The sequence below is a fragment of the Tenebrio molitor genome, chromosome 3 (genome assembly GCF_963966145.1).
Source record: "Tenebrio molitor chromosome 3, icTenMoli1.1, whole genome shotgun sequence".
Taxonomy (NCBI): Eukaryota; Metazoa; Arthropoda; class Insecta; order Coleoptera; family Tenebrionidae; genus Tenebrio; species Tenebrio molitor.
This window is the reverse complement of record NC_091048.1, coordinates 820,641-845,560: the sequence shown is the minus strand read 5'-3', so window position 1 is coordinate 845,560 and position 24,920 is coordinate 820,641. Positions and strand designations below refer to the sequence as shown.

The 24,920-nt window shown below is 34.1% G+C and overlaps 1 protein-coding gene across 9 annotated transcripts in view; it reads left to right on the top strand.

The window, feature by feature from the left end:
• The first annotated feature begins 179 nt into the window (after positions 1–179).
• The window catches only part of LOC138127133 (tripartite motif-containing protein 2-like), a 32,415-nt gene continuing 7,674 nt past the window's right edge, over positions 180–24,920 (top strand). For 2 of the 9 annotated variants that reach the window (XM_069042997.1, XM_069042994.1), the window contains exons 1-2: positions 180–319; positions 812–901. In XM_069042997.1, coding sequence (XP_068899098.1) covers positions 882–901 — 20 coding nt within the window. In that variant the 5' untranslated portion in view covers positions 180–319; positions 812–881. Of the gene's footprint in view, positions 320–811; positions 902–2,739; positions 2,953–9,163; positions 9,202–13,304; positions 13,463–13,990; positions 14,008–24,920 lie in introns of those variants that run through there. The other 7 variants (XM_069042996.1, XM_069042992.1, XM_069042995.1 and 4 more) reach the window with 5 other exon arrangements.

The window sequence follows — 24,920 nt, the reverse complement described above, 5'->3', positions numbered from 1 at the left end:
CATAAAGAATGATTTGAAGTTATGACGACCTTATAAAAAGCAAAAGTATTTGTAAAATTTACGTCAGCTAACGGATATGAAATGTATTGAGAAATGTGTGCAGTATTTGAACAATACATTTATATTTGGTGCTATTATAAATGTGTTGTTGGTGGCACTGACATAAGTTCGTCCAGCAGCGACCAGCCGCAACCAACAACACAACAAAGCACATAAGCACATCACAACAAAGTCTTCGTAAGTTGTTTGCACGTTGTTCCGTCGTTGCCGGCTTACTTTCGGTGTGTTAACAATATAATGTAAACTTTACCTTACACAGGTGAGTTCAAACACAATAATAATTTCCGACTTTCTAGGTTATGTCATTTATTTTTGCCTAGTGTGGCAAGTTGTTTCTTTCGAGAAAAGCTTGACCACGAAAGCTCTTTTCCGTTTCCGGGTAGAAAATGCCGCAGCATTTCTGTTCATATCTAGGACTGCAAACACCACCGGTTATAAATATAAATACGGGCGAGCTAAAATAGCGCACGCTTCCTGTTTCGTATGTAAATATTACGAAATGCGGACCCAAACCCGAGGCTCGGCTGTTGTAATTGTGTTTGTTGGGGGTGGCGCCACTGCGGGGGTGAGTTGGGTCGCGAATTATTGATTCGCTCAGCTGCTCTTTGTGTTTTGCTGGTGCAACGGCAACACAACATTGAACAGCTGGAGGACAGTCGCAGTGGTGATTGGCAGTCTTTGCACGTCCGTTTTGTTTACCGATTGTGTGTGGTCCTGGCGTTATTTTTCCAAAATCATTTTCTGTCGGCAGTTCGTCGACTCCGCTCGGATTGATCCACCGGGATATGTGATTGATCGGTGGGAGTTCGTCGAAGTTCTGGATGTTTTGTTGCAGTCGATTGTGAGTATACTTTTTTTATGTAGAGATGTTTCATAATTGATGATGTGGTGTCTGGGCATCTGGTTGGGTTTTATGACTTGGATATAAAACTAGTACAAAGTGCTGAACAACCCTATAATTAGAATAAAAATAGATTAATTATCGATCAAAAAGCAACAACAACATAAAACAATGACAACAAAATGTATCAGTTAACTTTTTTAAAACGAAACGTATAATAATAATACACCAAAGCAGCTGGAAGATATTTTTTTTTAAATGTGGAACATTTGGGAAGTTTTTAGAGAGCAAAAATATGTTGTGAATCATGAAAAATAATCTACCTGAAAATAATGGATACGCTAAAAGGACAACGGTAACAAGTCCGAGAGTATCGGATTCAAATGAAAGAAATTTGAGATTGCGGATAAGGGTTTCTGCAAGTCTGGCTGTACGCTGCAGAACTCTATAAAAATATTTTCTCATTTCAATATAAAGTACACTGTTTTTATTTTACTGCCACCCTTCTAGAATTGAAGGGAGAGAAGTGCTCGTCCCCTGAGGAAAAAATAAACATTTTGATACGAACAATTCTTATTTTGAGAAAAAGCGAGGGCTTCCTAAATCGAGAACACTTATTTCTTTAATGCCCACCAAAATGGAAATGGCGAAGAACGTGACAATCTGCGTTTCCACTTGGTTTAATTTCGCATTGTGGTTTACTAAAAACGTGTATTTTTGTTGGTACAGAAGCGCTTTTTACATGTGCAGTGTACAAAGAGAAATTCATGAGTTTAAATTGGGATTGGCAACCTTGAAATCTTATTTATTCGATTCAATTCAATTTTAAATTTAGAAGGTTTTCGCTAAATTGAATTCCGTTCGATAAACAGTCTTCCAACGATCTAAATATTTATTCAAATCGTCATGCGAATATTTTTTTAGCTGGCAAATAGCCATCGCTTTAAATATGAAAAAATAAGCTAAACAAATCACAGAATCCAGATGTTCACATTTAAATTGTAAAATTAACAATTTGGTTTTTGTAATACTATGGTTGGTGTAAATTGAGCATTTAATCGCAACGACGAGTTCAAGAGAAAGTTGTTTATTGCGGATTTTGGTTTGTATTGATAAATATTTATTATTCTGGAAACATTACCAGTTTCCGACGTTTCGTGTCGTTGAGAATGAATATGTCTGATTTAAATAATCAAACTTCTCAATTTTTAAAAGTGAAACATTCCCATTTTGCCAAATCACGAAACAGAACTTTGTAAATTGCATTTAACTAAGTACCTAATCAAAATGTTTTTAGTCAAAATCAAGCTCGAGAGTCACTGATTCGGGAATAAATTATAATTTCATGGCTCGTTTTGACTTTTGCCCCGATTTATTGTAATCTATTTTCGTACAGGGACGCTTCACATGAAAGCAATAAAACCAATAGCGGAGCACTTGTTGATCGTGATTCACAATAATTGTTAAATTGAAAGTAATAGTCAGTTGAACCCGTCCGATCTAAATCTAAAGTCATGGAACTGTGCCATAATGTGTTAATAATTTTATAGTTTAACATGGTCGTAAGCGCCGACATAAAAACTTTATAGGGACTGTTGCAAATTACTGACGTTGAAATTCTAAGTTTGAAGCTTTAAATCTCGATTGTGACCTATTTTCACTGGCGGCTCAAGAGTGTCCCATGTTATCTCACTATTGATAGACGTGTTACGCAGTAGCAATTTTTTCAATTCCGTGAAACATCTCACTACAGTGTTAAACGTAGTGCTTCATCGAGAAGAAATTTAATGCGATAAGATAAGAATTAATCTTCCGTTAAGTGAGTACACGGACCGAAACATTGCACTTAGACAGTTTGGTTCCAGTAAAAATTTTCAACTCACTCCAGCAGTTCATTCTCTTCCGTGATCCATCTACCACTGTTACCTTATCACGGAGCGCGATCAAAGTGTGCAAATGGTGATAGGAAGTGTTGTGAAATTAAATTGATTCACTTGTTCTAAATCAGTTTGAATCATTGTGTGGGAAAAGATTTAACTTTCTTCTCTCAGGTATGACAATCGCTTCTTATTTTTGTTTTCCGTTATTATTCGCGTTAAGTAATATGAAACAATCGAAACACGCGTCCAGTACAGACAATATTCTTCTAAATTATTATTTTGTCCTTGACATTAGCATGTATTTTATTTTTATAAACATTGCATCGATGAAGATAAAAGTTGTCCTAATTTTTTTGTTTTTTTAAAAAAGTATGTATGTATTTACAAAACAATTTTTTTGAAACTAATAAAGATAGAGGAAGAATAATGTGGCTGTAATGCTATATATTTAGTTCTTGATTGGTGTCATTAAATACAAGTTCAGTGTTTAGTTTTTATTGTAATAAACTTTTATTCTAAGTGGGGTTATAATAAAAAAAAGGCAGAAATTCTGGCTTAGTGGCTTAGTGCTTGTACGAGTATAATTTATTTTATCTACGATCGTGTAAAAAGTAGGCACTTTTTGCACTAAAAATCGTTGCCAAAGTTGACATTTAGTGAACTGACGGAATCGTGCCATAAAGCTTTTAGTGCACGCTTTTATGGCACAGAACTGTCAGAATACAACAATACAATTTGTTGAAAACATTGTTTAGAAATAGGTTGCTAAACGATGTGGTTCTAAAACGACTTTGGTTATTCATAAAATATTGAATCAAAAATAATTATTTTATACAGATTCTGTTGAAACCGGTGCGATGATCTCACGATCGTAGATAAAATGTTGTAAGACATACGTGTAAAAAGTTCCTTTGTTGCACTCACATCCTTTAAAATACTCCCTCGTACCTCGGTCGTATTTTAAACCCGTTCGTGCAATAAAGGATAACTTTATTAAATAACTATTATTATACGAGTACATCAGAGACGAAATGACATTTTTCTAAATTTTGCGAATTTTTCAAAAAAATTCACTTTCGAATAATGCTTAAAATCTTTATTGTTTGTAACCTATACATTTATTATCAACTTGTTAAGAACTGGTAAATACCGCACTATGAGTAAAAATTCTCCAGGAAAAGAACCAAAAAAGGTCAAAATTATCATTTAATCATGGCTCTAGTCTAGTTTCTAGTACGTGATTTCGAGTTGCGCTTTGCGGAAATCTCTGCAGAATCCATTGATGCATGAAGTCAATCAAAATTAATTCGTTATTAATTACCTACAAGTTCGATTGAATCATATTGATTGGCAGTACACGTCGCAACCAGGTGGCCACTCGCCATTAACTGTGAGTCAACAACTCGTTGCGCATTATTTGTTTTTTAATGACCAACGAAAGCTCTTTAAATGGAATTTCGCAACTAAGCATTTGCCTTTTTTGTGTTGAAACAACGATTTCCTCCACGTATTTTCTCCCGTAATGTACAGACCAAGAATCGACGATAAGTTTCAAGGATCTCTTTCTTTAAACGAACAAATAAAAAAACTTGTTTTTGTCGTCAAATATCCGCATTGTCTTGTTTGTTTATTGTCACGTGTTTATTGTTATCGCAAATGTTGCACCGGACATCTAGACATCTGGTGCTAACATCGTGAAGAAGTCCAATTGTCATCTAATTGTCAGTTTTTACAATTTTTGTCGATCTATATCATTTTGTTACTGTTAAATTTACTTTTCCACATACCAGTTTTTAAAAAATTGTTTCAAGTTCAAACTGTCAATTTTGAAAAATTAAACTAGTTCATCAAGTTTTTCAAAAATTTTGAAAGAGATTTGAAAAGAAACTCAATTTTGTTTTTTTTTTAAACGTAAATGTTTTGCAAATTGTTTTTCTTCGTTATTACTTAATCATGTAAATTATGTATATTTTGTGACATTTGACGCATGAGTTATGGCTGTTTCCTTCTTCTCCGCCCATGGTCGCACCCGGATTGTTGCGGATGTCGAAACCGGTAAACTCCTTGCGGAATAAATTTAAGAGTCACATCTAGAGAACTACGCCGTAGTGATGTTCATCGTATTTACATGGCACGCCTTTATCATTGTGTTTACGACCACCCGGTGCATAATCAACTCACAAAAACTGTGTTGTATCTTGTATCCGTTGACACACTGAATGCAATACAATTTCTTCATCCTTATAAAGGTGAACGCCCTCGCACAACCATCAATTTACATATCAAAGTGATACGATTCCGGGAGCGACCGAAGAAATTTGCGTACAAGAGTAAAAAAATGAGACAACTGGGTAGTTCAGGAAATCCGCAAGTTTTGTTTTCATCGTTTAAGATATTTTTTGTGGGTGACAAATCTGGAAAATATGGAGGATGTGGTGAAGTTTCATGTCCTAACTGACTCACTTTTTGGACGATTATTTGTAAGATGTGATGCAACTACGTAGATCCTTCCGATGGCTGGAGCTTACTCATTTCATTTGTGCAATGTCTTTTCGTCAATTTATGCACAATGGCTGTCGGTCGTAATAGTATCGCCAAGATTAACAATTTTTTTTAATCACAACTCCGTCGACCTCCACTATAGCCGTCAATTAGTTTCGGTTATTTTTTGGGTTTGCAGCATATCACTTATTTAGTAGATGACGGTGATAACTTTGAAAAGTGACATTTTTTATGGAACAACTTAATAAATATTGGAATTGGTACAAGTTCTTCAAAAACCAACTCTTTAAACTTGTTATACTTCAATTAATACATACAAATATTTAGCAAAATTGGTTTTGTTTGAAATTTTTGTATAGTAAAGTTTCCCAAAAAAAAGCAGCTTCGAACAATAGCTGGTTGGATATTACCATAGTGTTCTGGATTTTTGCTTTATATTCGATGTGTTAATACGAGTAGTACGAATGATTGAATGAATGAAATTAGTTTAGTATGTCATTTTTAATAACGGTAGTAAATCTTTAAGTTTATATAATATCTTTGATGATCTCTATTAAGTGGTAATTATCGTCTGCACTTTTTATTAGGGTATTTCTTTCATTCACATTTTTAATAAGAATAAAAATTTTAAAAACTTACTTCAATGTCTCACTTTCTGTAGATACTTTTTTAGTGGAAGTTTTTCGACGTACAATTAAAGCATAATTATTAATTTTATTTTTATTTAAAAAACCCGTTTTTCTATCATTTTTTCCTATGAACATTCCTGATTTTTCCTCTACGTTTGAAAACATCATTTACAGTACTTAAAACTTACGATCCAAAATTTTCTCATAGATTTTCAAAATTTAAATAATAGACGTGTTTGTCAAGAATAGTCTATTACATATATGTATTATAAGATTTATAAGTGATACAAATGCATCATTATACAAGAGTGAGAATTTTGACCGACGAATGCGCTTACGCACGAGTGGGACACTTTTCACGAGTTTCATAAAGGCATTTCGATCACGTGTGATATACGACGTTTTATCTTACAGGTGCAACTATTGCAAAAAATCCAAGAAATAAAGTTTCATTCAAGTAAAATGACAGCTGTCAAATTTAGTCACTTGTGAGTACTTTATGTCAAGTTAAAGGGCACCTGTCAATTTTACTCACTAGTGAGTACTTTATCCCACTTGAAAAGTCTATGATGACTTCTGTCACCGAAAACAATGGTCTAAGGTAGCTCAAAAACTCCACCTGTAAGATAATAGTTATTTACACAATTAGTGGGATAAAAGCAATATTACAGGATTCGAGTGTGAAGATTGCAGATGACGAGGGCGTTAGCGCGAGTTCATCTGTAATCACACGAGTTTCCTGTAATATGCTTTAGCCCACGTGTTATGTACAAAATTTTATCTAAGACCGCCCCGAATTAAAAAAAAAGGTAAATCTTATTTATTTCCGCCAGTTTCATTACACCACTCAGTGGAATAATAACTTACTTATCCCACTGAGTGGGGTAATGAAGCTCACTTATCCCACTGAGTGGAGTAATGAAATGCGTCCGGTAATGAAGTTCCTTATTCCACTCAAATGAGTGGGATAAGTGTCATTTATCCCACGGGATTAGATAAAATTTGTTTGTGTGATGTTTTGATTTTTCATAAGGGCAAATAACATTTTTGTAACGTACATATTTAGAGCAAACGTAAATCAACGTGTATTTTTTTTTTCAATACCAAATTTTTTACCAACTTACGTATTTGGTAACACTCTCGAGCAAAAAAAATTAGATATAAGCAAGCAACAGCGAATAATAAAAAACGAAGTGATGAAATACAATCTGTCAAACAAGAGCATAATCGGTTTGCGTACTTGCAAATTTGTTTACTAAAAAACAACAGAAAAAAATTGGTTTTCGTAGATGAAGACGTCACCTTCGTTCTTGGCATTAATTTGGCATTATTAAAGCATTTTTCCCATCGTAATCTTGCGGTAAAGATTTGCATGTGGTGAGAAATACATATTTCAAAACCATTTATAAAGATTTCGATGACGATTAGAAGAAAGTTACTTCTATAGCTTCGTTCTGTCTCGATAATTATTACATTATTTTCATCTTGCAAGACTAACCAAATTTTTTGTTTGATTGACTTCCTTTAGATTGTGTTTAGAACAAAATCAGTCTAACAGTACGCTTAAAAAGAAAGTTTTTTGATCCCATCTTACTTAGATTACGCCACTTATGTTACATAATTCGCTATAATTTTTAGCCTTATAGTTATTTATGGTATAAGTGGGTTATTTAAGATATTACCCACGAGAGGTATTTGTAACCTACGAGGGCTTGCCCGAGTAGGTTATTACCTCGAGTGGGTAGTACTTAATAACCCACGTATGCCATACAACGTTTTATCCAATATTCCAAAATTTTTAGATAATGACATTATTGATGAAATTCTGCTCCCGATGGGTTATGGACGTTAATAACCCACGGTGCTAATGGCAACGTGGGTTATGTATGTTATAACCCACGGTGCAAATGGCAACGTGGGTTATAACAACAGACTAGTTATAGCCCAGTTTACTCAATTAAAACTAACTAGTAAAACACGATATTACTATTGAATGTTGGATAATAGTTATTTATTTAACGAGTTCGTGTGTAATTTGGGCTTTTGTTGGCATGAGTGGGCCAGTTTAAAACTCGAGTGAAACGAGAGTTTTAAAGGTCCACGAGTGCCAAAAAAGCGCAAATTACACAAGAACGAGTTGAATACAACGTTTTTTTGTTCAACGAGCCCCCCCAAAGACTCCAAATGGCTTAAAATCTTGAAAATTAGCTTGACATTTCGTTTTGATAAGTTGTCAAATTCATCAAAATCCGTTCACACAGGAGAAAATTCTCAAATTCTGACAGTGTCGAACAAAAAAGTTAATTTACTGTTTGGATGCGTTAGACCGCCTTCTATAATACGATGGTATGTGTATTGCTTCGCGTTATGTTATTTTACCAAGACAGGAACTCCATACTTGGGCAAGTGCGTGGGTTTGGTATTCGCAACGTACAAACGTCGACGACAGACAGTCTAGCTCACACCATTGTTTTTTTTTTCTTCTGCAAATACACCAACCAGTTTTACGTAATTTGTAAAATCGAGATCCGTGTTCAAGTGTGTATTGACCATAGTCGTTACATCATGAGAGGGGACCCACGAGCAAGGAAAGGTCGTCGCAGTTTCTCGTCCTTTGGAAAAAAATTGTCGAGTCGTTGTTTCAAAAGAAACGCGAGTCGGTTTCTCAAGAAGAGATGGGAAGTATGAAACGAGATTTTCCGTATTGGGCGATTGACGTTGCCATTCTAATAAGTCTGTCGATGCACATGGAAGCACACCATAAACATGACCTTCGCCGTGAGATTTTTTGTTTCTTGGAGAGTGTTAATCCTGCGTCATTCTGTTGGAAAGGAGGAAACCGCCAGTTTGGAATATTGCAAAATGTTTACTGTCGTGAAAATAAACGTACGTGAAGATTTAATTTTTTCAAATGAAAAGTCTCGTCCACCGTATATTTTACGAGTGTGGACCATACGTGATCAAGAGGTATAAAACGGTTCGTCAATTTTTTTTCCGTTAGTTTTTCAAGACTTCCTTTGCACGGAAGCCGAATTATAAACACAGATATTTATGACGGTCGAGTTCAATGACTATACGTCCCTGTGTTTATTTACTTGAAACTTAACGACTTAGTAGCTTCTGTGGTGTTGACAATTTGAAAAATGTTCAACGATTGTGAAGAATGTCGTTATGTCTAATTTTCCGCTAGTAATCAGTGCGATCTAGTCAGCAACGTAGTTTGGTGTGTGTCATTTTGTTCAAGAGAATACAGTCTAAGGTGGTGAATGTTAAGAAGAGAGTCTAACAGGTGTGTATTACGTCTAAATTCAGTAATTAATTTTACTGATTCAAAATGTAAATGAACGGGAAAGATTAAAAATGAAGTTATGAAGAAAAAGTGAAAAAGGGGAAATGAGAATGTTGCTGACAAAGGGCAAACGGAATACATTTCTACTAATCTAAAGAAGTAAATTAAGTAATAGTGATAACAGAACTTGAAAATTAAATAAATAAACTATTAAGATTATCGTTAAGGCCATCAAAAAGTAATAAACGTAAATCACTATCGAGGTATACTAATACTAGCACGAAAACATTTTCAAAGTGAATAATTTAGTTAGAAGAAAGAATTTAGCCATTCTGTCTCAACTGCTATACGAAACATTCTCAAAAAGTCTTTTTGTGTGTGTCCAGAATTTGAGCTGCTATTGCAATTTTAAAACGCACTAGGAAAATGGAACCTCAGCAAATACAGGGTGTTTTTTGAAACACACATACCAAAAGAACCCGGTAATTAGTGACTTGGGGTTGAAATCATTAACAAGAATATTTTATTGTGAAAATCGTGGTTTGTAAATTATATTAACTAAAAAAATTATGGGACATTTCCAGTACGCTACTGAATTAAAGATGATTAATACTGTAATCACGGTTGCTTAGCAACAATAATAAAAGAATTAATTATTGTATGCTAAATTAACAAAATGTACGAGTGGCGCGTGAATAAGAGTGGAAAAGATTAATTTATCCTCATTATTTCAAATAGTTAAAAAAGGTTTGCTGAACTTTTTGGAATCCAAAATTCGTATGAATATTCTTCTATTGACGCAATTCTATGTTTGTAAACAAATGTTTATCTGTGAATAAAATTACCTAGACATAACATAAGAACGTAAAAATAGTATATTTTAAAAATATTTGCACACAACTGTTTTTCTATTATCTGTTGTTGATGGTTGTTAACAAAAGGACGCCCGTCTCTGGTTAAATAGGCATATCTACATATAAATAAGAAATTTTTTTCGTAAAAATTAATTTTATCGTGAACTCTAGAATGGCGGTGCATTAAGTCACTGGAGTGTCCTTAATCGGTGCGATCTTGTGACACGCCCCATGTTAAGTGCACTTTAAATAGATTTAAATGTTAATTGACATTAATAATAACAACACTTCTTAAGATCTAGAAACTAAGAATCTACTACGTGCACTCGTCGATTATTCTCTTCTTAAGAAAAACGCCGAAAAGAATTGTTTTCTCATAAAAAGCTTCTTTACTTCTTGGATTTCTTTTTCTAGGAAGCGATTTATTTTAGAGACAATTTAATTCATACACTAAAAATCCCATAAGCAGCGGTGTTTTTATCACTATGACAGCGAAAAAAGTTTGCCCTAACTTTTCCAGCGACAAAACGGAACCTAACTTTTGAAAGCGTCTGATTCTAGTAGGTCTGCATCATCGTACTTTTCCGTATTCATTAAATTGTCTTACCGAATTACACTCAAGCTTTTTTTGGGTCGAAGTAAACTTGACATTTATAATTCGAGTTTTGTTGTCTGCAATTAAACTCAAAAAACTGCCAGAAAAAATTACTCGTCTACGGACTAGTAATTTTTTCAGAGGCAGTTTTTTTCGTTAAATTACCAGGCAACAAAATTCTCATTGAAATGTCAAGTTTACTTCGACAAAAAAAGCTCTCGTGTAATTATAAGTGAAAATAGTTAAATTATCTCTAATAAACAACCTTATTTGTTACTGCTTTATACATATTTTTTATTTATTCACTACTATATTTTTTATTATACAGCCTGTAATCAAAATGCACGGAAATATTTAAACACGTAAATACTAAATACATCAATGGAAAAATATGCGTTTTTAAGAAAAAAATAAAGATACGTGCATGGCAATTTAGACAATAAATTGTGGACGCACCACTGTCTTGGTTTCATAGTAGAAATCATAAAAGCAATATGTAGTAAAGAAAAAACGAACTCTCGCTTTTTACACGCTCATACACTTTTTTGTATGACAGAAAAGGATCTTTTTATCGGAGGTTGGGTTGGCTTAGGTCAGTTATTAGTTGCAGCTCGACAAACGGTGCAGTGTAGCAGTGTATTTGTTATGAAATCGTTTAAAATGCCAAATTTTACAAACGTGGAATTAACGGATATACCTACCTACCTACAGTGCGGTGCAGCGGGTGGCAACGCGGTCCAAGCACAAATACTGTACCGGGCATAGGGCTATAGGGCATTCATTTTAAACGTTGGGTAAAGTTGTAAACTCAAAACACCATAAATTACGAAAGCGGCAAATTGTCATTGTATCGGTACCGTACCTAACGTAGGAATCCCTCTGTTCATATAAAACTGGGACCACGTCGTACTTTCACCATCTTATCGACGAGCAAAAGAAAGAGACAGTAAAATATCCACAAGTAAAAAAAAATTGAAACACATTTTGTGATCAGTGACCAAAAAAATTTAAAGAGATTGTTGAATTTAAATAATGTATTTAACAAATAAAATTACTTAATAAAGAAATAAGACTAATTAGTAAAGTATCCATTACATGTATGTATCTTTTAAAGTAAGTAAAAAATAAATAATAAAATACGTAAACAAATAAAAAATTAATCGTCATCTGATTCAAATTCACTAGATGATTCACCAGTATTGGCAACAAATGTTAATGGTTTCACTTGGTCTTCTAAAAGTTGATCTCGATGCCACCATTCTTTAATTTAGGACCCGAATATATTGAACACAGTTTTAGATTCACTGACTTTCGGACAAGTGTCAAAGCAGGCAAGTTTTATTACAAAACCCAACATTTAAAATGAATGCACTATACCAGGAACAATTTCCAGACAAGATTGTATGTTGTAGTACCTAATCCAAAAACGTTTACGAGTATGTACTTCCACAGTACAAGGGTTGAAAGAAACAGGAAAGTTCCATCCAAGAACGGAAGATCGTGGCAGCGGGTGGTTGAACCAAAAGTACCGCCAAGATCTCCGGATTTTTTTTATGGGGGAGCTGGTTTATAGCCAGTCGATAAATTTGGTAGAAGAACTAACTGTGTGGTGGCAGCTAGTGCCCAAATTCGGGAAGATCGTGAAGTTTTTTAAAGGGTCCGTGTATCAATGGCGCGGAAGGCATGCATCAAGGACAACATTTTCAGCATTTACTGTGAATAAGGTACCTACGTTAAAAGTAAAAGTGTTTTGTCCATTTTTCCGACACAATTCAATGTCAGTGTCAAATTTCTTGCGTGGTAATCGTTTTCGTTGTGGCTTTTTTACCATTTCACTTTCGTTTGCTCTTCATTAGCGTCGACCACGGGCCGGAATGAGGTGAATTTTGAATTTTTGAATTCGCAATTTCAGCCAGTGCAAATCGTCTTTAAATGTGTTGGTGGTTTACGGCTTAAAATATTTCCGCCTATATAGCAGCGAAACAAAAGAAGATAGGAACAAACTAGAAAGACCAGATGATGCAGGATAATACACCAATCAACTTTTATATTAAACATTTTTTCATAAATTGTCAAATTAAAAGGTTACAGCCAATATTTGATACTTTTGTTCCACCCTATACATATGTAATTATTTATAGTCTGAAAGTCTCAAGAACCACTGCCAACTAACTTGGAGGGATTTCTTTTACGTTTTTCTACTGCCTGGTGAAGTGTCTGTTTTAGGAAGGAATTAACTTGTCAATCTAATAATAATAAGAAGGACATTTTGACAGTTTTCCCATTATATAAAACATATTAAATATGAATACTTATAAATTGAAATTTCGAAATATAATTTTTATTACCAGGTCAAAGTACTAGACACCTGTCTTCAGGCGGCACCGCCTTTTGAAGTCACTTTCAGAATGCTTGGAATTACCACATTTCAGAATTATTTATTCAACCTTTGAGGATTCTCAACGACCCATCCAAATATTTACTCAGTTCGTGGAGTTCATTCCAATCATGATTTTTATTTTTGATTTATTTTTCTGGACCAGCCAACCACCTTTTGAAAAAAAAATCCCTTTCGATGACGGATTTAGTCCTCGAATTCTTGAGACACTGTATTTCACGCTTTTCCACAGTATTTACTCTCGACGAACGCATGCGCTCGTCTTCTTCGAATCGAACAGCTGACTCCTCAGTCGTGCTTTGTACTTGGTGCGAAACCCAAGTGTTTATTGCGGCGTCGAAGTTTATAAAACTAACTGAAACGGCGTTCGTGGGTCGTTAGTTTTGGAATGGAATCGCTGCAGTACACGATCAGGTGAGTGGCTTCGTCGTCGCCAGGACCGAATCTTGGCCAGTCGACAGCGCACAAAGACGCAAAGAGTTCACCACCTCAAGAACCTCGGCCGCTAATCTCGGTCGTTTATCGTCGTTACCGCACTATTTGCGTTGTAAATTCGATTTCCGGAAAGTAAAAATGCGCAGTTCAAGAACGAGCTTTCGATAAGAAACGCTCTGGCTCCGGTCCAGCTGCAGGAATAACAGCCGCCGTCGAAGAGGAACGTGGAACGGTCGCACTCAAGGTCTGCCATTGTCTGCGCGAATCCTCGGAGGGTTCTCCTCAAGGTTAATCTTGTTTGGTTCGCCGGTCCGGTTGACCACCTGTTGTGCGTCCAGACGACGATCGCGAGGTTCATGAACCCTAAAGCGTGCGTACGTGCGGGTTCAGTGGTTCGGTACCACCGCGACTCGTCCAGACTAGATCTTGAGGTTCTTGAGCATTCATTGTTCGAATTTGGAAAGTCGGTCGTCGATGGAGAATCGAAATGTGGATCGCACACGTAACACGTGAGGTAACTAATTGTGAGTGTCGCTTTGTTATTTACATGTACATATACAGAGTGGAACTGTTACGTATCGGTTTTGGGGGGAAAAGCGGTGACAGTGAGTCACGTTCTGTCACGAAATTTTTAGCAAAAGAAAACGAATAACGGAGATTAAATTTAATAACAAACTATATTTATAAAACAATATCGTCTTATCTAATCAATTTCGACATTTTTAGGTAGAGATATGTACTGCGAGTACTTGAATGAATGACAGTTGTACCTATATTTATTAGTGATTTGTTATTTAAACCAATGACTAATTTCTTAATATCTAATTAATTTTTTATTTCATTTTGAAAAATGAAACTCCAGCAATTTGTTTGAATGTAACACTTTAATTTAGCGGACTTGGACACATTTTTTTTGTTTTTTTAAACAGTTGCGTGTTTGGTTATAACCTGCTTATTATTCTTCGTTGATCTAGGAACACCTAGTATTTTTTTCTACGATCGTGCAAAAAGTGAGCGTTCTTGCATTGTTTTCAGTGGAAAAAGTGCCTCTTAATTGCACTAGTGCAGTAAAATCTTTATTGCACGCATCTGTCAACAGTCTGTCTACGATCGTGCAAAAAGTGAGTGTTAAAGATTTTGTTTTAATTCAATAACCGCAACATTAATTTACATAGTTTTTCAATGAGAGTCCTTTCAAACATTTAGGAAAAATTTGGTGTCATTGAAATCATGAAAACATCACCGGTTTTTGAAATAAATGGGATTTGATATTAAAGTGCAAAATTTAGCTATGATTTATTATTAAATTGGGCGGTCAGTTACACAAAAGAAGTTGACGTAGGTTGTTTATGGTACCCTTTAGGGACTTAAGAATTACTAGAAAAGTGGTCAACAGATGTTTCCCAACAATGAGATATTTATTTATGACACTGCAGTTGTAAATCTTGGTCATTTTTCGCTCTTAATGTTAAAATTGGAATAATTCAAAAACGAATACATATGTAATTATCTTTTGATGCGAATTTCATAAATGTGTGAATTGTGAATTATGAGCGTGTACGAAAAACATTTTTTTTTTACTCAAAATCGATTTTTTTAAATTTTACGACTGAATTAAGTGATAAGGGAAAATTGATTACACACATTTGAAGTCTTATATCAAGGGAATGTAACCCTAGTTTCGTAATTTTTACTAATTTTTTAATAGCGTTAATCGTGCGGGCGGTAAAACTTCACTCACCCGGTATTTTATGAACGCAAACGAATGAAAAAAAATTGCAATTTTTTTGACGGATGTTAAAAAATAATTATTTTCACTGTTTTTACGATGAAAAAAAAAATTAAAACATACAAGGAAACTTTTTGACAACTATTTTTGATCTATCAAAAAATAACATACTTTGCGACTTGATAAAGATGCATAAATGTCGCGTTTTTTTGACGGTTGTAGAAAAAAACAATTTTAGGCTGCGGTTATTTTAGCAACCTTTTTGATAAAAATATTTCTTTTAAAAGGATATCTCAATTTTCAAAATTTCAGGCACGTAACTTGTTTACCGCACGCCGTGCGCTAATAAATATGTTACCGCAACCCGTGCAGTAAAGTAGATACATAACGAGAAAAAATTAAGAAAACTGAACAAGTTGATTATATTTGATAGGTGTCTTTTCAGGGAGAATTAAAATAACGATCGACGCTGCTTCCATGTCTAAAGAACTCATTCTCTCTTCACATACTTTCATGAAAATGAAAATCTTTATTTTACTGTTTATGCAGTTGCTAAGGCTTTGCTGTGATTTTGAAAAGAGTCAGTGCCTCCTTCAACTGTGACTTTGAATCGAATTTTTATTTGAAAACATTCTGAGCGATTGAAACAGTTATTTGTCCATCTAGAGAGGAAAGTGATTCTTTTTCCCACTCGAGCTCGAAGTTTGATTCTCCATTCGAACGAAAGTGAAAATAGAACATTCCTCTCGTGTTGGACACAACATTTTTCCTACGACGTGTTGCACATTTTTATTTTACTCCTTTTTGCCTCGTGAATATGTCAAATGTCCTTACGTAAAAAAAGTGACAATTTACTGGTTAACATTTTAACAGTGTTGCCAATGTGCTCTGATTGCACCTACAAAAGTATTTCACCACAAAATAAAATACATAATAAATTTATGATTTTTAGAATATGTGCATATTTTTTGTAAAACAACGTGCAACACTGCAATTTTTTCCTTTCTAGAGAAGAAAAACCCACTTTCCTCCCTATTTTGCGGGAGTAAAGTTGCGCTTTCTGGGCATATCATCGAAAAAGAAAATTTTGTACGCAACACAGAATACATGTTGGCATTTACGTCGTGATTAATTGATAACACAAACTCTGCGTACAGCCTCGTTGTGCAACCTTCAATGCATGCGACAATAACGACTATTTCCCACTTGTTGCGTAAATAACCATTGAAGTTTTCTAGTTAACTTGGTTAATATACCTAATTTTGCCTTATTAAAAATATTATAGCTTAAGAACCAGTTATGTTTCGATTCGATAAACTAGAGCAAATCGTAGATCTTTTTCGGAATCATTGTCTCATCCAATTTTTGTTACTGTTCCTTTAGAATAATCTTCCATAAGCTTGATAGTATTTTTTCTCGTAGTTTTCCACCCAGCAAATTCCACAAGAGTTCTCTCAGATTGAGATCCGGACTCCAAAGCGTCCATATCATTTTTTAACTCACCTTCACTTACTTTTCTTAAAAGCGTAATAGCGAAAAGTTTTTCATAACCCACTTCCTTTCCTCTTTTTGAATAATGTCATGATGTATTCAAACTTTTGAATCCTTGCGTACATTTTTTATTTGAAAATATAAAAAAATTAATATTTATGTCAACCAAGATCATAGAAAAAGTGAAAATAATCTTGCGAATAAATATGAGGCATTCAGTTGGTAATGTTTTGCGAATCACCCAGTATAAGTACTGTTTTGAAAACATTATTTGGTGTTTTGTCGTTTCATGCCCAAATATGATAATTTTTTCCATTTCAGGAAGTTTTATTATTGGCTATAAAATAAATCGAATTTTTATTAATGAATCAATGCTTCGTAGAATGTCAACATTTCAATTAAACTTCATTAAGTACACGATTTTATGGCAGGTTAAATTTGCATATGCGCAGAAATTACTTTCATTAAACACAGTGAGCGAATCGACGAAGGTGAAATACCTAACAAAAATTACAAAACGCAATTTGTTGTTGAAAGGAAAATATCACAGTTTAAATTGAAACGCTGTTAAATACAGTAATTTTTTGTTTAATACGAAGAGTGCCTCGAACCTATTATTTGAGATACTGTTTTTCGTAAATTACCTGAGGATGTGATAATAATTTGCTACTGTTCTAATATTACCACTGCTAATTATATGAAGTGGAGGGCTCGGTCAGTTCCACATAATTTTTTCTCGCAGACATGCCAGATTAACGTCATTATTATACCGGATTTGGTAGGAATTTTTTTTAAACTGTAATTTGTTGAATATTTTGCATCACTTAAACAGATCACCCACCAAACATGTGATTTCCGAAGGTGCCGTTAGAACATTCACCTTAAGGCAGTACACGCTCTACCTATTTCGCGTTCTTTTAATTTTAAATTGTTCATTTCATAATCGTAAATCGTTTTCGAAAAGTTGTATCTTGACACCTATAAATCAAGCGCTTTCAAACCAAACAAATCATGCCGTTCTATTATCGGAAAATGCTTTGTTTGCAAATAGATAGAGATAAACCAAACCGTTTATCGTCAGTGTCAAAACAATCGTTTTGAAAAATGCAAATTTCAACCCAATTATCCGAAAATTTGGGTCAAGTGTGCGAAAGGAAAGAACAATCGATACCTCTTCACATAATGGATGAAGCAAAAAATGACATTGAAACTGAAAAGAATGTTTGTTGAGCGTCAGTGTTTATTATTATCGAGACATGTGCATCGAGTCAGACTGCATTTTGCGTTGGAACTTAAAAAAAATGCATCATTAGACAAGCGACTGGATTTATTATCTTTTTTCTTTTTGAGAAATACTAATCGCTGTTCTAAACAACATTTTATCGTACTTTGTATTACTTATGTCATGTTTTTGGGTGTTCGATGGCATAATATGTAGCAACATTAATTATTATTACAAGATATAAATAGCGGTTTCATTATTAAAAGATAAACTTTTTTTTCAGTCTGATTTATACGAACGCGACTTGACGTCATTAACGCAGCTTACCGTACCGTAACTAATAGAAATACGTTTTATAAATGCATAAATTTAAATTGTGTGGGCATGCGTAATGCGCGTGTGAGCATGTAATCGTTAGTTTGTAATTAGAAATTCATAACCTCGTCTCTGTGTTAACTTTCGAGGAGTATCGTAGAGTGTTCCAATACGCTTCTTGTTAGATTTTCGTAGCTCCTTTTTAGGAAAATTTTAAATGGTTTATACATTCCGACAAAACTGTAAACATTTTTGAAGTGTATTTAACTGTGACCAATAATATTAGTTGATTGTGCAATATTATTATTGACAATTATTAGAAATCGATCATAAAAAATTAGTGGTTGGAGGTACATCCTCTAATAGTAATCATTCAGTATGTCAACATGTTAGTTACCACATTTGTAGATGAAATACCGTGAGATCGAAAAAACAAATTTAGAGTTGGCTGTGACAAAAAATTTCAGTTGGCAATTCGTTAAGATTTCAATTATCAGATGTCAGTCTTAAAAGTTAGGTCAGTGATTTTGAGAACGTGGAAATCTTGATTTTCATAAAGGGGTGAATAATGTGTGACCTGTCGGTTGTAAAAGAATTTCCTCATAGTGAAATGAAACAATGAGATTTAAAACTCCCGGGCCTTTATTCAACTGTGAGCACGCAACTTATTTATAAATCGAAACTAGCGAATATCCATCCAACGACCAATTTTCAAATGACCTTTGCAAAGTCGGGACATCAATTAAATTGCAGTTATCAGTAATTAGTTGGATTGATTCGGGAATTGTGCCAGGCCTGTTTTTGAACACGTTGTTTTTCAGGTATGGAAAAACAAAATAATCAAGGTAAGTTGTTGGGATGTAAGTGCCTTGAACGTCCGGAAACTTTTGTTGAAATTCCTCAAAAACTCGAGGTGTCGAATAGGACTATTCGCCGTTCTCAAGTCTGCACTGCACAATGACATTCTTTTTCTTTAACTCTAAAGTGAACATATTGTAATAGCAAATTTTAATAGTCAATAATGATAGTTACTATTGTAATGACATCTGATGACATTTGAATTAAATTTTTACGTGCTGCCAACTTTTTTCGATCGCACGGTATAAATAATTATTTGGTAAAAACTTCTCAAAAGTCGCCAAACTACCACTGTAGTATATACAGGGTGTCTCAGCTAAGACTTTCGAGCCTAGTAACTCAGTTATTTTCCAGCGGATTTTTGTGAAATTTAAAATGCAGATATTTTAGACCGTGAAGAATCAAATCCCATTAATGCAATCACCCAAGTCTTAAAAACGTAATTTATACATGCCTTTTTAAAATGTTGAATCAATTAAGATTTACATAAAAAATTGATCGTCAATAAAAAATGGTGTAGGGAAAAACTCGTCCTTGAAAGACGTCTGGTTTGCAAGAAAAAAAGAAAAAAACTGTGTTAAACGTGGCTGCAAATGCAAAAACGTAGACGCGTATGAAACAAAGGCGCAATTTTGCAGAATTTTGGTCATCCCTTTTCGCAGAAGCGCATGTGACATATTTGACGTTCATCTTGCTAATCTTACAAAAACTTACAAAAATAAAGACAACATTTAGACGTAATTTATTATACTGGATGCTTTAATTCTTCCATAAAGGACTAAAACACGATCGGGATATTTTAGCAAGGTAATTTAATTCACGTACGCTTCCTGTGTCTTCAAACAAATTGACGACTCTCTTAACCTTACATTTTCTAAAGCCTACATTTCCACGAGAAAACGAACTGTGTCATTGAAGTTCTTACGACACTCTCCATAGGTATTTTTTTTTCCTTTTTCAACAATATTGAAATTTCTGCCGCTGTAGTCTATTTTTAGAGTATTTTCAATAAATTTTCACAATTTGACGTTTCTAATAAGCGCGCCCAATTTTGACGGATTTTAAAGGGTGTACAAAATGTTGCTTGGCAATTAATCATCAATTGTTTCAAAAGGTAAGTGCTCAGATACCTTCAAATTTTACATTAAATTTTTACGACAAAATCTAATCTTTTCGTTGAATCAGACAAGTGATTTACTTAATTATTTGTGTAAAGTTTGTCTAAACATAAGTGAATTTTACGGTTTTAACAGCTAAAGTACTTTATGAGGGATGTTGTAAAAGTGGCAATAACCAAATCTGCAGCTTTTCGTTTAACAAAGACAGGCACGCGTTGCAAAATTTACGACAGGGTAGCTAAATATTCTGTTGTGATGGATTTGTCGTGAACAACCCTAAAATCCCTCATAAAGTACTTTAGATGTTAAAACCATAAAATTCACTTATGCTTAGACAAACTTTAGACCCCTATTTTTTAATGTTTAACAATCTAATAATAATCGCGCATCATTTTCGATAAAGGAAACATGTGTTAAAATTACATTTTTTAACTTGAGGTAGTTTTATTATTACTAATTAAACCTTCACGGTCTAAAATATCTGCATTTTAAATTTCATAAAAATCCGTTGGCAAATAACCGAGATATTAGGCTGGAAAATCTTAGCTGAGACACCCTGTATATACCACTAGATTTGACCATTATCGGGGAGTGTTTCAACGTCCAGATTTTTTATTTTGAACATTAGCTTCTACTGATGAATCGGATTTTCTTATAAATTGTATAAACTTGGATAATTATTTTTTTTAATTAGGTAAACGATTTTCAGAATTTTTATTTATTAATAAAGAAATCATTTATTTTTCCAAAAAATGGAGGAAACTAATCAAGTGGACAAGACTGATAGAAGTTGAAAGTTCTCTGAACTACGGAAAGCAGCTGAGGCTAACTCTGAAGAAGTCACGTGAGAGCTTGAGTGACGTTTCACTGAAAGATGAAGAGTTTGATAATAAAAAAAGTGTGTTAATGTAATATTTTTTTGTATGGGTTTATTTAAAACAGAAGGTTTATTTTAATCGACCAAACAATTTAGAAGATTTACTGCAGCGAATTCGCTCTAAAATGGAACGAAAAGCCCTGACATTATTGAGCGCAGTGTACAAAGTGTCGGTAAGTGCCAAATGGTTGGCAGGGAATAATTTCAACATTTGCGTTAAACTTTATTGTTAACCTTAGATGGTTGTTTGTATTTGTTTGAGGTCAATTAAAATTTTTACATTAGAAATTAATAGTATATTATGTTATGAGGCAGCCAATCTACCAGCCGCAACACATAAAACTTCATTTTTGCTCCGAATAACACATACTATTTTTTCTTCAAACCTTCATAACAAATTATTTAAGACATGTTAAGAAACCAGGTAGGAATTTCAAATGATTTAGCTAGTTTACTTTACAGCCGCTCATCAGCGGAGATAATAACTTCACGGACGCTGGTCAGCTCGTTATATGCCATGATAATGAAGTGACACTTTAGCATTATCAATGCAGCAGTGCAATGTCATATTTTACGGACGTTTGAAGAAAAATTATTTTTTTTAAATAAAATTTGCCATTTTCTCAAAAAAACTTGTTGTGTAAGGTACCAATTTTTTTCATTCATCGTTTAGGTAGAGTTAAGCCGGCCTGTGATATGTCATTTGGTGGGGGTGCGCGAAAACGGAAAACAGTTGGACGAGTCCATCTTTTGTAAAATAGGGGTGTTCAACAGATTAAAAAATCAGCTGATTTTTGCAGTGACCGGTGAACGAGTAAAAGTTTCCATTTAGCTGTTTTTTGAGTAATTTAAGTGATTTGTTGTGTGTTTTTTCTCCCATCAAATGACATATCTCAGGTCGGCTTAACTCTAGTAGGAAGGTATATCAGAAAGAGATGAAAAAGGTGGGGGGGTTGCCATTTAAAAAAAATGGTGATGACGTCATTGCGCAAAAACCAATGACGTCATTGAAACAAGTTGTACGTCACAGGATGGCATTTTTCAAAATAAAACCGCCCTGTCCGAGCGATTTTCCAAAAAACATCACATAACGATACTATGAATTTTGTTCCAAACTTTATGTTCACACTGTATGCTCCTATTTGGTATGTTCATTTAGTTTGTATGTTTAAATTAACGTTTAATAAAAAAATTGCTTGTTTCGTTTGTGTATTGCATTTGTTAATTTGGTCGTAGAAAAAAGTATGTTTTTAAATGTAGATACATTTAAATAAAAATCTTACGCAATTTAAATATGTATTTAGGTTAAAATTTCGACAAATTTATTTTGTTTGTGAAAATTTTAAATTTAAAGTATTAATTTGTGAAAAATACAAGTTGAACCGTTAACAAATTAGAGACCAGTTCAATAACAGAAGCGAACTTAAGTCGATCAGCCAACAATACTCTTGTGAAAAACCTCGTCGTCTGCGCATCATTGTGAAATTCTTTAATTTTACGGTATGGTGTATTAAATCGATCAATAAATATTGCATAATACATATAAAATATCTTGTCAAAATCATAATTCGTTTTTCTCTAAACCCATTTACATTTCCATCATTTGAATAATGATGTATGCTGGCCTAAATTTTCAGTAGTTGATTTTTAGTATCAATTTTTAAACCTCCAAGTCATGATTCGTTGTCAACCCTGGTCATTACTGAATGCGAGGGTCACAACAACTTTTACGCAGTTTTTAACCACACCGAAATCTAAGCAAAATGTTAATAGTTCTCTCGCCAGTTCACAACTTCTCTCGGAAATTGTTTACCAGTTTTTCCTCATAGTAAATTTTGTCCTGTTTTCTCAGGCTAAAAATACCAGGTGATTCCAAAATATTTTAACGAACATGAGTCAGACATATTTTTTTTGTTTTTGGAATATTTCCAAATGACAAAAATTTCGAAGAATCTTGAACTTGAACCCGTTCCTGTTCCTCTCGCGCATCCATTCAGCTTCATCTCCACTAATTGAGCCATCATAAAATTTAACAACCCATTGTGGGGCCATTTCACCGGTGGCTCTTCGGATGTGTACTAATTTAGTGACGTTTTCACGGTAAATGGGCATGAAACTGTCAGTTTATATGAGCAGGGGAGGAGTTCGTTGACTTCGCACAATGGGACCCAACGAAAAAAAAATTATGGCTCTCGATTGTTACGATTTCACAGTCGCCATTGTGCGAGTCGATTCAGATATTGTGCCAACGATAATCTTCACAACAATACCATCGACACTTTCTATGAACGATGGCAGGTATCGTGGTGTCGATGTTCCCAAACGCTTTGATCTTTGTTTCGTATTGTTCTCTTCCAATTTTAGCGTCGGATTTGCGGGTCGCGGCCCATATTTAATCGAATTAATTAATTGGATCGCACTGATCGCATTAACTAATTAGTGGAAGCGCGCTTGTCGCATCGGGACGATTATGCGAACAGTTTGTCGTGCGACACGAAATTCTGTCAACCGTAACCGTTTAGGTAAATAACATAAAAATGTTATTACCTCGTTTGTTTAAATAAATAGATGGAATTGTTAAATAAAGCGTTAGTCATGTAAGAAAAGTAAATAAATATTAGTTGGGAGTTACAATGTGTGTACAATGGATTATGAAGACTTGAGCTATAATTAATTGCGTTGTTAACGGCGACGGTTAAATTAAACGCTTCATAAGCTCGAGGAATTTCAAAATAAAGATTAGCGTTTTTAGATGTCTTAATTCCAAAAGACAACATGTTTGTAAGGAATATGTCAGTGACAATTAAAAATATTTAATTGTACAGTTGTGGTGAGTAGACATTTTTGAAATTGGTAGTTGGTCAAATCATTTGTTGGTGTTGTAAAATTTGACATTTCACTGGTTTACAATTTCATTACTATTGATTACTTTGTACGATTTCCTATTTTGTGTTAAAAAATATGCAAAACTACACATTTAGTTATTGTTAAAATTATCGTAATAACGGAAAGGTCTTTCTTTCAACGGAATTTTTTGATGCTTTTGTATCTTCAGACTTGGTTTTTATTTTTCAATTTCTGATAGTTATAATTCCCCAATTTTACTCAAATTAGGGAATCTTTTTAAAAATAAAGTGAACATACAGGGTGGATCATCGTATAGCATATTTGCGATAAAACCCTTTTTTAATTGTCAAAAAAAAAAAAAATTTAGAAGGCATAATCTTCAATTTCCGATGTACTATCGCGGCCATCCAAAAGTGAAGGTTTTTTTTTATAGTTTGATTTTTACTTTAAATCATAGGCGTCCTAAAATGTCAAAGTTTGACACTAGCGATAAAAAAATTATGAAAACTATTTTTTTTAAATGCTACATCAGCCACATCTCACTTCGATGCAGACAGCTGGGGCTATTGCAAAGCTAAAAGAAAATTGGTCGTCGGCTGCTGTCGCGAGAGAATTACATTGCAGTAAGACTTGCATCTTCAATACGTATAAAGAGGGGTTGGCAAGAAAACAGGCTTGAGAGGCCAATGCGAATAGGTGTTGGAAAGGTTTCTTTACTAAAGTTTACTTTCACTTTAATAATGTATTAATTACATCTTAGTCTCATTTTTATTATTACAACTTTTTATTATTAAAATAGTAACCCCTGCTGCACGAACGCCAATGAATACAGCCTGATTTAATCTAAGGAAAAATACGGAAATTTTCGCAAGCAATCGTTCACTTTTGGATGGCCGCGATTGCACGAAATGGCCGAAATATTTTTTATAAAATAAAATAAATGAAATTCGAATTTGATAGCGTTTTATTATCAAAGTAAT